The sequence below is a fragment of the Microplitis demolitor genome, chromosome 5 (assembly GCF_026212275.2).
Source record: "Microplitis demolitor isolate Queensland-Clemson2020A chromosome 5, iyMicDemo2.1a, whole genome shotgun sequence".
Lineage (NCBI taxonomy): Eukaryota > Metazoa > Arthropoda > Insecta > Hymenoptera > Braconidae > Microplitis > Microplitis demolitor.
In genome coordinates this window covers 22,800,891-22,815,875 of record NC_068549.1, presented here as the reverse complement: position 1 = coordinate 22,815,875, position 14,985 = coordinate 22,800,891, and the positions used below count along the sequence as shown (strand labels likewise).

Here is a 14,985-nt window from a genome sequence, read left to right as displayed (position 1 = left end):
ATGTACCTATAATGTATATAGATATATTTAATTAATTAAAGTAAACTATGGATTTGTGTACAGAAAAGTTTTATTATTCGAATTCCTAAAAATTTTTATTTTTTTTTTGGACACAAGTTTTTATGGGAAATATGCATTTTAGGCTTAAGGTCACTCAGTACTTATTTGTAGGTAATTTTGAGAGCTACAAAAAAGTACTGATTGACTTTTTTGATATTTTTAATATTTATCTCAATATTTTCATATTTTTAATTTTTGACGTTTAAAATTTTTTAAAAGCCTCTACAATTTGAAAAACTGATTTTAGGTCTTAAGTCATCAGGACCTTTTTTGTAGAGAATTTAAAAAGCTATAAAAAAGTACTGATTGACTTTTTTGATATTTTTAATATTTATCTCAATATTTTCATAATTTTAATTTTTGACGTTTAAAATTTCGTTAAAAAAATTTAAAAAGCCTCCAAAATTCAAAAAACTGACTCTAGGTCTTAAGTCATCAGGACCTTTTTTTTATAAAAAAAAAAAAATCTACAAAAAACATTCTTATCATTTTTTTAATATTTCCCTTATTTACCCCGTCATTTATGAATTTGAATTCGTCCGCATTTTCAAAAATTTAATTTCAAAATTTTGAATTTAAATAAATTCAATAAATATTTTCCTATAAATCTAATACTCATATTATTAATTAATTTTTTCAATAAAAAAATCCACCAAAAACCTTTCCTCCATTTTCCAACTTTCAAATTCAAATTTTTCCGCGTTAAATTTGCGCGCGCTTACTTGAAAGTCAAGGTCTAAGCGCCTAATTGAATAAGTAAAAAAAACAAGCGCACTACATTATATTTAATCAAAACGTACTTGAGCAATAATAACAGTAACAACAACAACAATAACATTCAGCATCCAGTTGCTCATAAAATTATTCCACCCCCACCTCCATCATCATCATCATCATTAATATCAACAACATTATCATTAGTCACGTGACAATGCCGGTATTATTTCATCATCACAGCAAATATAATTTATAATAATAACAACATTAAATATAAATACAACTACAAGTGATACATATATTTATTAAATATATATGTAGTGTAATTGCAGTACGCGCATAAATATTAAACAAGTAGATCCAGTAAAGTGCTCTGCTCAGTAAAGCGAATCTCAAACTCTAGCCTCACTTTGCTTCCACACTCATATATTCATATACCTATTTATATACTAAATATATATGTACATATATTTAGTATATAATAGCATGTTGGATCCAGTCACGTGAATACTAACCAACGAAAACAATTTTTTTGTTGTCATTATCTGGGCACGTGAACTATAAACTCGCTATCAGTTATGACTTTTAAAATTTAAATTTTATTTAATTAATTAATCATCACTAAATACTCATATTTATTTTAAATATTTAATAATTAATAAATAAAATGGCTTTGGAGGCCATTAAATATAACAATGGAAAGCTGGAAGTCCTGGACCAAACACTTCTGCCAGCGATAACGCGGTACATTCATGTACAGGGTGTGGAAGATGGATGGAAAGTCATCAACAGGATGCAGGTATGAAAATTAATTTAAATTTTTATTATTCTTGCTGATTTAATTGGAGATTATCAATTAATTTTTTGTGGTACGTTTAATTACCAGGTACGTGGAGCACCGGCTATCGCTATGGTGGGATGTCTGAGTCTTGCGGTGGAATTAAAAAATGATAATTACAGTGAAAAGACGACAGTGAGACGGGAAGTTGAGGGAAAAATGAATTATTTGATATCAGCGAGGCCTACTGCTGTCAATATTAAGATCGCTGCTGAACAACTTATCAAGCTAGCTAATAAATTGTATGAGGATGATGGTGTTAGTGTGCAGACCATGATTGCTGAGTGAGTTTTTGCTATAGAATTTATGGGGATTCGCTGGCTAAGTTGGAGGTAATCATTTTTTTTGCGGTTCTCAGGTTACTCAAGTCTATTGACTACATGTTCAAGAAGGACATCGATGACAATCGGGCTATTGGTGACTTTGGTGCTGATGAAATACTGAAGAGTGTTTTGGACAATAAATTGGTACGAGTACTTACTCATTGTAATACTGGTTCGCTGGCTACTACTGGGTATGGAACTGCTCTGGGTATTGTCCGCTCGCTTCACAGCAGAAAAAAACTTGGTAATTTTTTATTTTATTTTATTTATTATGTATTAAGTCTCTGAAGATCTAAAGTTTGGAGATAGGGATGAATTGTCATCGGTGACATTAAATTTTTTAAAAATTGACCGAAATATTGGAGACTTTAATTTCGGGTTTAGAAACAGGGACTAGAAAATTGCAAGTAAATCAAGTTAGAATATAACTGGGTGTCAAGAGAGTTGGACTCCATTTTGTTTATAAATTTAAAAAAATTATTCGACTTGTAAAGACAAGACAAATTAATTATAAATTATTATTGATAGTAAAAATGGGTAATTGTTAATTTTAATGGAGATTAAAACTTAAATTTTGCCATGTCAGCCATTTTGAATGACTTGCCGCCATTTTGTTGTTAAAAATTTAAGAAAAAATAATTTATCCAAAAAAGTATAAATTATTGGAGATATGATTGATAAAAATAGTTGGTTTTATATTTTATTGAAAGTCTAGATTCAAAATTATATTAAAAAATTTGTTTTTAATTACAGAACAAGTATATTGTACTGAAACTCGTCCGTACAATCAAGGCGCGCGTCTTACAGCCTACGAGTTAGTCCACGAAAAAATCCCCGGCACCCTAATATGCGATGGGATGGTAGCAGCGTTGATGAAATCCAGGAAAATAAACGCCGTTGTCGTCGGTGCTGACCGAGTCGCCGCCAATGGAGACACTGCCAATAAAATAGGAACTTACCAGGTAAATCTCAACAACTGATTAACTAATTAAGAAAAATAAATTTAAATTTGATGTCTACAAAATAATTTCCACAGATCGCGATCCTGGCCAAGCACCACGAGGTCCCTTTCTACGTGGCAGCTCCAAGGACCTCAATAGACTTCGAGATAGTAGCCGGTGACAAAATCCCCATTGAGGAGAGACCAGAGCGAGAAATGACGCACATGAACGACCAGAGAATAGCCGCCAAAGGGATCCAGTGCTGGAACCCAGCGTTCGACGTAACTCCCGGTGACTTGATAACCGGAATCATCACCGAGGTCGGCGTCATCAAGCCAAAGGACCTCAAGCAACTCGTCTCGACTAGCCAACAATAAATATATCAATTTATTACATTCCTAAATAAAAAGTCAATTAAATTTAATTAATATTTAAACTAAATATAAATAATGAGTAAGACAACGAGGAATTGAAATTATAAAAATATTAATATAAGCTCGTATTTTTTTATTCACGATAATTATTAAAAGTATTAGTGCTGATATTGGTTATCATTTATCACTGATAATAAAAAAATAATTATAATAATTTTTAATATTTAATATTTAATGGTGGAATAATCGGAGGTTGGTGTGTGATAAGACTATTTTGTGCTCATTGCATGCTTTTATAACCACTTCGTCATTTGTTGATCCAGCTGGACTTGCTATATATTTAACTCCGCTCTGAAATAATATAATTACATATTATATATTTATATAAATATAAATTATTTACAAAAATTATTAACTATTGGAAATAAATTATAATTATTTGTACTGAAAAAATTTATTTTTCAAGTGACTGTCTCTCCCCAGCTGCAAGTGAAATCTATATAATAAATAAAATGTTTCCCTTACCAGCCTGGCACGATCAACGTTATCTCTGAAGGGGAAGAAAGCGTCGCTACTGAGAGCGACCTTGTCCATTTTACGAATCCACTGGCTCTTGTCCTCCTCCGTCAGCTTGTCAGGTACAACTTCAAACATACTAGCCCAGGTTGCTTGGTCCATGTCCTTGCCCACAGATCCATTGACATAATTATCGATGGCATTTGAAATTTCGGCGCGCTTTACTCCTTTTTTGAACTTCATCCCCATGACCTTTGGGTGCTGACGCAGCCACCAGTTGTCAGCTTTGTCCCCGGCGAGACGAGTGCAATGGATCCTCGACTGCTGTCCAGCTCCGATACCGATCACCTGTCCGTCCTTTGCGTAGCAAACGGAGTTGCTCTGCGTGTACTTGACGGCTATCGTCGCGACGAGGAGATCCCTCAGCGCAGCGTCTTCTAGAGTCTTTATCTCAGTGACAGTGTTAGCAAAAGTACTTTTATCAATAACAGCATCATTTCTCTTCTGCTCCAATGTCAATCCAAAGATCATTTTGCGTTCGATTTCAGTGGGCACGTACTCTGGGTCAATCTCCAGGACACAGTACCCGCCGTTCTTCTTTTTCTTAAGGATCTCCAGAGCTTCCGGAGTGTAACCTGGTGCAATAATACCATCAGACACTTCCCGCGAAATAATTCTCGCCGTAGCAACGTCGCATGGATCTGACAGTCCAATAAAGTCGCCGAAGCTGGACATTCGGTCAGCACCACGTGCTCTGGCATAGGCAGCAGCCAGAGGTGTCAGTTGATCAACCAAATCATCAACCTGGCACAACTTAGCCTGCACTCCGTCCAAAGGAACTCCCACAGCAGCTCCTGCAGGACTTACATGCTTGAACGAGGTCGCCGCTGGAAGTCCTAGTGCTTGTTTCAGTTCTTTCACCAGCTGATAAGCATTCAATGCGTCGCACAGATTTATGAAACCCGGAGATCCATTTATTACCTTCATCGGCAGCTTCTCCAAGGTCGTGAACACTTGCGCTGGCTTCTGATGCGGGTTCATTCCATAACGCAGCGTTAATTGAGACGTTCCACTGCTGTATTGCTTGCGGAAGTAATCGGATATTGCGTCGTCGTACTCCGATGTATGAGTGAAGGCTTTCAATGCTAACATTTGTCTAAATAAATAAATTAATTAATTAACTGACTAAATAATTTTATATTATAAACTTATAAATCTACCTAGTGGTCAATTTCGTATCTCTATTGACGTCATTCTCCATTTCATTGATGACCTTTTCGTAATCATTGGGGTCGCAGATTACAGTGACCCTAGAATGATTCTTAGCAGCCGCACGCAGCAGAGTAACACCACCGATATCAATATTCTCAACAGCATCTTCAAGAGTGACGTCTGCTTTGCTTATGGTATTTTTGAAGGGATACAAATTACAGACAACTAAATTTATATTTGAATAATTTTGTTTTCGCATATCAGATTGATCGGAATCTGTCATCCGTGCTAGGATACCTAGAATGTTAATTAATTAATTTTACTCTAGTTCCTCAATAATCTGGTCTGACACCCGGGATTTAAAAATAATTTTAAATTTCAAATTACGCGCGGTTATTTAAATAAATTTAAAAAACTGGAGTATTGATAAATTACCTGCATGGACTGCAGGGTGCAAAGTTTTAACTCTTCCTCCGAGCATTTCCGGTGCTCCAGTGATGTCAGCAACATCTTTTACTGGTAGTCCAGCATCTCGCAGTGATTTTGCTGTACCCCCTGATGCCACCAGGGTCATTCCTAGCTCGTGTAATTTTTTTGACAATCCCAGGAGATTTGTCTTGTCAGAGACACTCAGTAGAGCTAGAATTAATTAGTTCTTTAATTATAATTTCTATTTTTATTAATTACTAATTGATGATAATAATTAACCAAAAAAAAAATAAGCACGTGGCCGCGAAAAATAAATTATTTAAATAATATTTAAAATAAAAGTAATTACTTACCTAGTTTGCCGGACATGTTTACTAATTACAAAAACTAATTGTTGAGTACTTGAGGTAATTAGGGTTTAATTTTAAATTTTTGTGAGCTGGAGATACAGAGAGAGAGGGAAAGATGTGAACGCGTGATGCGGCTTTCAACAAGTGGCGGCAATTAACCTTCTACTAGACTTTATCTCCCATGGAAAGTATATATGGATATATTTATAATATATTGATGTGTGACAATAACAATAATAATGATTGCAATTATAAAAATGTGAGTAATCTTTAGTAATAACTGTTATCGTTTTTAAACAAACCCGTGGGGTAAAATGTAAATAAATTGTGAAATGAATAATAAATTACTTAATTTGTTTATTGACGTCATGTAAATAATTATTTTGATATTTTATATATTTATATATAATAGTTTTTAATGCAATTAAATTATTGTTTGAATAAAATTTATTTTTATTTACCCCCACTCCTTTATTTTATTTTTATTTTTATTTTTAATGAAAAGTTTTAAATCAAAAATTAATTTCAAACTTCAGATTTTAAAATTATAAATAAATCGGGTAAATGATTTTTAAAAAAATGTTTGTAAAAAATGGACTTATTAATTTCAAAATTTTGAAAATGTGCATTTTTTTGAAATTTAATTTTATTAATTATTTACTCTTATTAATAATTTTAAATTTGTCTGTCTAATAAAAATTCATGAGTGTGAGTGTAGCTGACATGAGGAATTTATAAACTTTTGAAATAAGCGAATTAAAAGTGAATTGAATAAAATTTAAAAAATGCATATTTATAGAATTTAAAAATCTGTATGTGCATTTTTTTAATTTTCATATTTTTAATTGTTAAGTTCATTTATTTGTAATTTAAAATTTCTGTCACACCTGCTACATTCGTTCTCATTAAAAATTCTTAGAAAAAAAAAAAAAAAAAAAAAAAAAAAAATAATTACCAAATAAACTGCATATTCAAAACTAAAAACTGAAAATTTTGAATTCAGTTTTTATTCAAGGTTTACGTTCGGTAAGTAAGAAAGTCAAGATTATTAATAAAAAAAAAGAGCAGGACAACAATAAAGTCGGAAAAGTAAATGTCGACTTTATCAGCTCTAACGATTATCAAAAACTCTAAACTCGATTGAAAAATTTACGAGTTTATCTGATTATCAAATACAATATTTAAATAAAATTAATGTTGGACAGTTTATCATATTTAAAATTCAAAAATTTAAAACTGAGTTCCTGGTGACTACCTCCGTTGAAGGAATTCAAAAAAACTTGATACAGAATTTCAACACCCGGCTCTGGCTCTGGTTTTCGTTTTCGGTCTCACTCTGTCTGTAATCAATTTTTATCAGCAAACAAAACCTGTCGAGTTGGCCAGTCATAACATAAATGTTCAAACTTATCGTAAGTAATAATTAATATAATTATTTTTAAATCACCATATTACTTTTCTAACTTCCGATTTAACTGACAGGTTTAATTTTTAAATTCGGATATAAATATATAAATATATATATTTATATATATATATATATATAATTGTCAAGTGTCTGTCAGAAGTGAATTATCTCCAAAATGGTAAAGTCAAAATCTCATGAACGGACACCGAAAGCTAAAAACAAACATTTGAATCACGTCCATTACAAAAAAGAAACCGAGTCATCAAGAATGAATCTGATGAATTCAGTGCTGACGGTGACGTGCATGGCAGTGGCTGCTTGGTTTGGTTACAAAGGTTATTTGGAGACGAGAGTCAACACTCCCTTTGATTCTGAAAAGGTAAAAATACATTTTTTAATTAATTAATCTCGAAAACAAAAGATTTAAATCTGAATTGTAATTTTAGCTGGTGGCTATCAATGGCCTGGACACCGCAGATCGATACTGGGGTTCATACCGACCGGGTTTGTACTTTGGGATGAAGACACGAGATCCCCAGTCTCTGGTGAGTGGTCTCATGTGGTACCGGCCTCACAATCTGCGCCAAGGAGGCGAAAGTTTCAGGCACTGGTGCGAGCAGGGAGACAAGTTGGACAAGTACGGATGGCTGGAGCACGACGGCAAGACTTTTGGAGTCCAGGAAATCCACGACGGCGACTTGATAATTAAAACTTCTTATGTCAAGAAGCCGGGAGGTCGCCACGGGGGTGACTGGACCGCGCGAATTGGAGTTACGTCTAAAAATCAAGAGCCCAAGGACGCCAAAGACGTCAAAGATCAGAAGAGCCAGGAGATATCGTTTATATTTTACTCCGCGCTCGAGGATAAGTCGACGGGGAACATAAAAGCTTCTCTGGGTGCTGACAACCGGCTGTCGGGCATGGAAGGTTACACGGATGGCCTAGGTGCTTATAGATTCAGTATGAACCCTACTAAGGGCACCGTTGAGGAACACTCGTTCCTGATCGCTGTCACGCCGGGATTGAACCTGGTGAAAGAGACTATTCTTCAGAATCTGAGGCTTGCGTCGCAGAAAGGCTCAAATGTGAAGCGGATTGTCTTGGGAGGGGATCAGCTGCCACTTGATAACGAAGGCAAGAAGAGTGATCCGAATTTCTGCGCCACCCAGGTCACTGCCAAGGTTCCATTTGAGTTCGAAGTTTTATTCGAGTCTGGAAGCGTTCCGCTGCGCAAAGAAAAACTCACGGGAAAGAACTTTGAGGCCGCGCTTTCTGAACAGCGGAAACGGTTCAATGACAAGTTTGAAAAAATTTTCAAGCTTACGGAGAAGGGGTTCAAAGATGACGCGATTGAGTTTGCCAAGTACGCGTTCTCAAATTTAATTGGGTCTATCGGATACTTTTACGGCAGCTCCCAGGTCCAGAGTGTGCACACAAAAAGTCCAGTTCCTTATTGGAAGGCTCCGTTGTACACTGGAGTTCCCAGCAGGAGTTTCTTCCCCCGAGGATTTCTGTGGGACGAAGGGTTCCACGGACTGCTGATTGCTACCTGGGACCTGGACATAGAAATGGACATAATGAGCCACTGGTTTGATCTTATGAACTCCGAGGGCTGGATTCCACGTGAAATGATCCTCGGATCCGAAGCACTGGCCAAAGTTCCTGAGGAATTTGTGACTCAGATCAGCACCAACGCGAACCCGCCGACGTTTTTCCTGACACTGCAGTACATTTTGAACACCCGCGAGTCCGAGCTACTGGACAGACACTACAAGCTCCTAGACAAACTTTATCCGCGACTGCACGCCTGGTTCGAGTGGTTCAACACCACCCAGGTCGGAGACTTACCTGGCACTTATCGTTGGCGCGGACGCGACAGCTTAACCAACCGGGAGCTGAATCCCAAGACACTCACATCCGGTCTTGATGATTATCCAAGAGCGTCGCATCCCAACGTCGACGAGCGACACGTGGACTTGAGATGCTGGATCGCATTCGCTGCAGGAGTCATGACGCGGCTGGCCGAGCTGCTTCATCACCCAGCTGACAAGTATCGCGATACTCACCGCTACCTCACCGACAACGATGTGCTCAACAACTTGCACTGGTCACCAACCAGCCAATCCTACGCGGACTACGGTCTCCATACCGACAAAGTCGAGCTCCGAAGACCCAGTGCCCCTCCAAGATCTCCAGCTTCCCCGGAGCTAATACGCATTGTCCTGGAAGACCCGAGTTTGAAATTTGTCGACACGACCTTCGGTTACGTCTCCTTGTTCCCCTTCATCCTGCAGGTCATAAAACCCGACTCGCCACACCTAGAGAAAGTCCTCGGGGATTTAGCAAAACCCGAGCTGCTCTGGACCAAGTTCGGACTCCGTTCCCTGGCGAAAACTTCTCCTCTCTACGGCAAATATAACACCGAGCACGATCCTCCCTACTGGAGAGGCCCCATCTGGATAAACTTGAACTACTTGACCCTAAGGGCGCTCAATTGGTACGCGGAGACTCCAGGACCTTATCAAGCCAAAGCTAAAAAAATTTACCAAGACTTGAGAGAGAATATAATTAAAAACATGCTGATGCAGTTCAAAAAAACCGGGTTCATTTGGGAGAACTACGGAGATGTTTATGGTGAAGGAAAAGGGAGCCATCCATTTACCGGGTGGTCTTCTCTAGTTGTCATGATCATGGCAGAGATTTATTAGATTATTTGTCAGTAGTTAGTTAATTTATTTGTTTTTTTCTTCATTTAATACGCAGACTTACGCGGACAATCATTTTTTTATCACGACGTTGATTGGGTGATGTTTTTACTCTCGATTATTTGTCTTTGGAGTAATTTATGTTTTATATATATTTAAAAAATTTCTATGGACTTTATATAGATAACTGAACTTTACATTTTGTACTTGGGAAAAATTTTTGGAGTAAAATTTTAATCGGTAATTAAAAAAAATGAAGACTTCCGGTTTAAAAAAAATAGACTTTTCTAAAAGTGTACTCATTGTAATTTATATTTCTATGGGGTCGAGATTTTAATTATTGGAAATTTAGAGCTTATGCTACTTATTGTTTTTTTTTAATTAAAAAAAAAAATTAATGTTTAAGTGGACCGCGAGTCAGATGTGAAAAGTTCACATGATTAATTATTTTACATAAAAGTAATTATTTTTAAAATTTAAATGAACTAAAAAAAATATTTAAATTTTGGCGGGTAATTTAAAAAAATTAATTTTTAAAAAATGTGTTCATTTATTAAAAAAATTAATAGTTTAAATTTTAATTTGAGCACGAGTTAAAATCGAGGATAAACCTCACTCACGATTAATTTAAAAAATTTTTTAAATTTAATTCGTGAGCTGGTTCTCACTAGAAAAATTTAATTTCCTTTTGTTATTATTTATTGTCGACTGATAAATCGTGGCAATATTTAAATTATTATTTATTAGAACAATTATAAATATTTAATTCGTAATTGAAGTTTTTTAATTAACGTGTATTTGATAATTAAAAATTTAATGATACTGAAGTTAGCCGACGTCTGTTAATTTTTGAATTTTTTTAAAAACGATAAATTTACAAAAAAATATTTCAAAAAATTACGCATGCAGTTTTTTAAATTTTCTACATTTACATTTTTTTTGTAATTGAATTGAAAAAAAAATCAAAAAAATTTTAAATGTCTACTAAAATCAGGATCATAAAATTTGAAAATTTTTACACGCATTTATAATTAATAGTAATAATAATAATCATATCGATTATTAAAAATAATTTTATCCGCATTTTTAAAAGCTTCTGCATATTTAATACTTGACTGTATATATTTATATATATGTATGTATCTAATATTAACATTATTAATAAGTATAAGGGTTTTTTTTCTGATTGTAAGGATAATGTATAATAACAACAATTTAAAAACAGATTTTAATACAGACGTCGATTATTTATTAAAAATAAATCGACAACTGGCTGTGAAAAAATAAAAAAAAAACATAAGCAAAAAATCATAACATTTTTCCGTAGTCTTGGGATTAATAAACTTTTTCATAACCATAATAAATAAATGAATGAATGGAATAATAATTATAGATTTAGTGTTAAAAATAGAATGTCAATAAAATAAAGTAACTGTAAGATTTGAATTTGAAAATAATCGAGATTTAACTCTAAGTCTTTTGTTAATAAACTTGTAAAGTTTTGTTTTCTGGTATGCGAAATTGTGATGTGTACTCATATAAGTAAATAACTTAATATATACATAATGTAAAAGGTAATTACAATACTAATTAGAAATAAAAATATATCATCTTATAATAAAACATTTTTTTTAATTTCTACTTTTTATAGAAATAAACAAAATCTTTGACAGAAAATATATATATATATATTTATTCATAAAAAACAATCCATATATAAATTTATGTGAAAAATATTTTTTAGTAATTAATTGTTCCAGAGACACGGTAGTGTCTCGCGCCAAGTATGCGTTCAAATACTTGTACAACAATGGCAATATCGCGCTACAGTTATGGTAATAAAATAAATCACGTCTCCATTATGCAGAAAAAAAAATTTTTGTACAAAAAATATTTTGCACTAGGAATGAATTCTTATTCTTTTTTTTCTGTGCAGAAAACCTCTTGAGATTTTTGTTTTTATAACTTTATACTTGTGGTAACCAATTACCGCTGGATAAAATTTGAAAAATCTAGAACGCTCCAGGTATCAGTAGCGCGATCAATCGGCAAGATTTAAGCGCCGCTAATTTTTTTCCTCCTCGGGAATAAAGTACACAGAGTCGATGAATAATTTAGTCAAGTCACCGACGACAGTGCGGTCCGGTAGACTCTGACTCATTCCATACATCGCGAGCTGGGTTCAAATAAAAATTTAATTAATTAATGTCATTGATAATAAAAAATAATAAATAAGTAAACAATTACCCGTCCTTCGACAGAGACGTCAGGTGTGCTATTTATTTCAGTCACAACATTTCTAACGTCATCCAGAAACTGATCAGCAACACCTGGCTGCGTGTGTACATAAGTTACGCACAAATGTATCGCACTTGGGAACTGTAGTGTATTTAAATTCCAGCCTCTGGAACCGAGTCCTTCAGATAAACGATAAATGTGAAATTTATCTGAACCCAGTGCGATAACTGAAGTACTCGGAGTACCGAATATAAATAGACTGTCTATTTTTCTTAATCTGTGAATTTATTTAAATAATTAATTAATTAATTAATTTAAAAAATGTATGTCTAACTAGTAAAATAATTTACTCAGATTCGAGGTATTTTGTTGTCTGGATTATTTTTCTAGTTGACTCCAAATAACCATCGTAACCAAAGTGCATTATTGCTGCCCAACATGCGGCTATTATTCCACCAGCACGTGACCCACTCACTGTTGGAGAGCCGTAGATACCGCCAGGCCAGTCTGTAGTTATTGTAAATTGATAATGACGATACTTTTTAGTTTTATATAAAATTACTGATGATCCTTTCGGTGCATATCCATACTAAAAAATTAATTTATTGTAAAGGATGATTTTTATCAGGTTTCCTTTAATTTACTGTCAAGTTTACATCAACTAGGCTGGCAAATTTTTAATTAAAATATGAGTCAACTTTGACTGCGAGCGAAATCTACAGCTGCAACCTAAAGAAATGTCGCCATCAAGTTGCCGGGAAAAAAAGAATAGTGTTATTTTTGAATTAATCGGAAGTTGACGTCATTTGAGTTGGATGACAAACTTTGGCAGTCATCGACATCAGGTTGCGGCAATAGATTTACGTCTGTGATCAGAGATTACAATATAGATAATAAATAATTTGAATTCATACTTTGTGAGTGTCAGCAGAAATAGAAGTAACTCCAGGTAAAATAAAATCAAACTGAGGTACAGTGAAACCTGCATCAGGCATGAAACACAATAAAAATCCACCTAGACACGCGTCAACGTGTACTGGAATTGAATATTTAACTCCTAGTTTTGATATTTCTTCGATATTGTCCATCGTGCCGTAAGGAAAATTTGGCGCTGAGCCAACGAGCTTTGATTTTAAACAAATTATTAAATAAATACAAAATTTAGGTGGTGATTAAAATAGTAATTGCGATAAATACCATTATTGTGTTTCGAGAAATAGATTTTCTCATGGCATCGATGCTGACTGAAAAACTTTTAGGATTAACCGGTACAGCGCGTACTTTAATGTTTAAAAATTGGGCAGCTTTATCAAAAGCCGAGTGTGCTGTTACCGGTATCACCATCTCTGGGTGTTTTATTCCTCTGACATCGCGTGCGTAGTCGCGGTACGCTTTGCATGCCAGTAAAATTGATTCAGTACCGCCGCTTGTCATCTTGAATAAAAAAAATTAATAATTAACTAGTCCTTTATTAATTATTAATAAATAGAACCTACAGTTCCACATGTATTGTCATCGCCATGAAATAAACGGCAAGCAATTCTGACAACTTCAGCTTCCATTTTACAGACACCAGGAAATACATCAGGATGCAGGGGATTTGTGTACGAAGCAATTCCATAAACGTCAGCCATCAAATTAATTAATTTTTCATCATTCATGTAAACAGTTCCCGATACTTTACCATTTTTCCAATCGTAGCTACCTTAAAAAAAATAAACTAATATTTAAATAAAATTTTAAAAAATATTTTTTATTTTTTCGAGTCCGGCAAATCCAGAACTAGATGATGGGACGCGTTAATTATAAATAATTTATAAAATTACCCATTTGCACGGATTGTTTGACAGCTTCAATAACTTGGTCATGATTTAGACCCTTCTTGGGTAAAGTGGTCACGAATTGCACTCCCTTGAGACGATTCTTAGTCTCATTTTCAAAAGTATCATTGAGATTATTCAGCTCACGTTCGATTTGCTCTCGAACTGATGGAATGTAACGTGCCAATTTAAAAATTTGTTTTTTACTACGTACGGCAATACTCTCATCTTGGTTACAAAAGTTCCATATCCAGACAGCGCCAAGTACTGACCCTGTTGTTATCGTCACGATTTGCCAGGGCTCCTTTTCTTTGAAACTGTCATTTATTAATTCCTTCACGGTATTCATTCTAAATATATAAATTTATTAATCAGTTGATTAATTATTAATTAGAGAATGTAATTTTTTTTTTTTTTTTTTTAAGAAGATTGAATTTTTTTAAACTGCTGACTAATTTACAGATCAAGACTTACCTAAGAATTACGAGATAAGAAACTTTTAAGAAAAAAATATATATATATATATATATATTTGTTGAGTAGACAAGTAGTTAAATGTGTAAGTAAAAAAATATATTAGCAAGTATTTGTATTTTTTGGAGTATAAAAATGATTCCATAGAAAATTATACTAAGTTTTGACGACAGAGTGCAGCAGCTTCCAGTTTAAAAATATTTAGAGCACATGGATTTGAAATGTCATATTTTATGAGTAAGTAGCAAATATAAGAATTTATAAATTTTAAATAAATTAATTAATTCGTTTAAATAATGAGTGTGAATGTAGCAGACATGAAAATTTATAAAATTCAAATAAATTAATTTAAATAATGAGTTTAAAAAAATGCGCGCGCTTTTTCAATTATTTAAATACACATTTTTTTTCTACACACATTTTATTTATTTACTGAAAATTAAAAAAATTCTTACTTGTCAGTTACATTCACACTCATTTAAAATGACAAAAATTTTAAAAAAAGCCCGCGGATTTTTAAATTATCTAAGTACGCATTTTTAAATTTTAATTATTCTTACATTTTATTTGTGGATTTTCT

The 14,985-nt window shown here is 33.8% G+C and overlaps 4 protein-coding genes across 4 annotated transcripts; 2 read left to right on the top strand and 2 right to left on the bottom strand.

The window, feature by feature from the left end:
• Positions 1 to 852: 852 nt before the first annotated feature.
• LOC103570797 (methylthioribose-1-phosphate isomerase) lies at positions 853 to 3,421 on the top strand. Its single transcript, XM_008548669.2, has 5 exons — positions 853 to 1,576; positions 1,664 to 1,899; positions 1,974 to 2,182; positions 2,692 to 2,900; positions 2,975 to 3,421. Exons 1-5 carry the CDS (start codon positions 1,445 to 1,447, stop codon positions 3,254 to 3,256), a joined length of 1,068 nt encoding a protein of 355 aa, XP_008546891.1. The 5' UTR covers positions 853 to 1,444; the 3' UTR covers positions 3,257 to 3,421.
• Positions 3,372 to 5,982, bottom strand: LOC103570798 (bifunctional purine biosynthesis protein ATIC). The gene is made up of 5 exons (XM_008548670.3): positions 5,764 to 5,982; positions 5,417 to 5,620; positions 4,990 to 5,278; positions 3,779 to 4,925; positions 3,372 to 3,604 (listed from the first exon to the last, which is right to left on the bottom strand). Exons 1-5 carry the CDS (start codon positions 5,777 to 5,779, stop codon positions 3,485 to 3,487), a joined length of 1,776 nt encoding a protein of 591 aa, XP_008546892.1. The 5' UTR covers positions 5,780 to 5,982; the 3' UTR covers positions 3,372 to 3,484.
• Positions 5,983 to 6,810: 828 nt separating this feature from the next.
• On the top strand, positions 6,811 to 11,463 carry LOC103570799 (mannosyl-oligosaccharide glucosidase). Its single transcript, XM_053738988.1, has 3 exons — positions 6,811 to 7,172; positions 7,243 to 7,547; positions 7,615 to 11,463. The coding sequence occupies exons 2-3, from the start codon at positions 7,344 to 7,346 to the stop codon at positions 9,874 to 9,876; spliced, it is 2,466 nt and encodes an 821-aa protein (XP_053594963.1). The 5' UTR covers positions 6,811 to 7,172; positions 7,243 to 7,343; the 3' UTR covers positions 9,877 to 11,463.
• An 87-nt stretch (positions 11,464 to 11,550) lies between these two features.
• On the bottom strand, positions 11,551 to 14,521 carry LOC103570801 (sphingosine-1-phosphate lyase). Its single transcript, XM_008548673.3, has 8 exons — positions 14,406 to 14,521; positions 13,938 to 14,281; positions 13,608 to 13,816; positions 13,309 to 13,545; positions 13,026 to 13,235; positions 12,462 to 12,700; positions 12,121 to 12,388; positions 11,551 to 12,049 (listed from the first exon to the last, which is right to left on the bottom strand). The coding sequence occupies exons 2-8, from the start codon at positions 14,278 to 14,280 to the stop codon at positions 11,939 to 11,941; spliced, it is 1,617 nt and encodes a 538-aa protein (XP_008546895.1). The 5' UTR covers position 14,281; positions 14,406 to 14,521; the 3' UTR covers positions 11,551 to 11,938.
• Between the last annotated feature and the right edge of the window lie 464 nt (positions 14,522 to 14,985).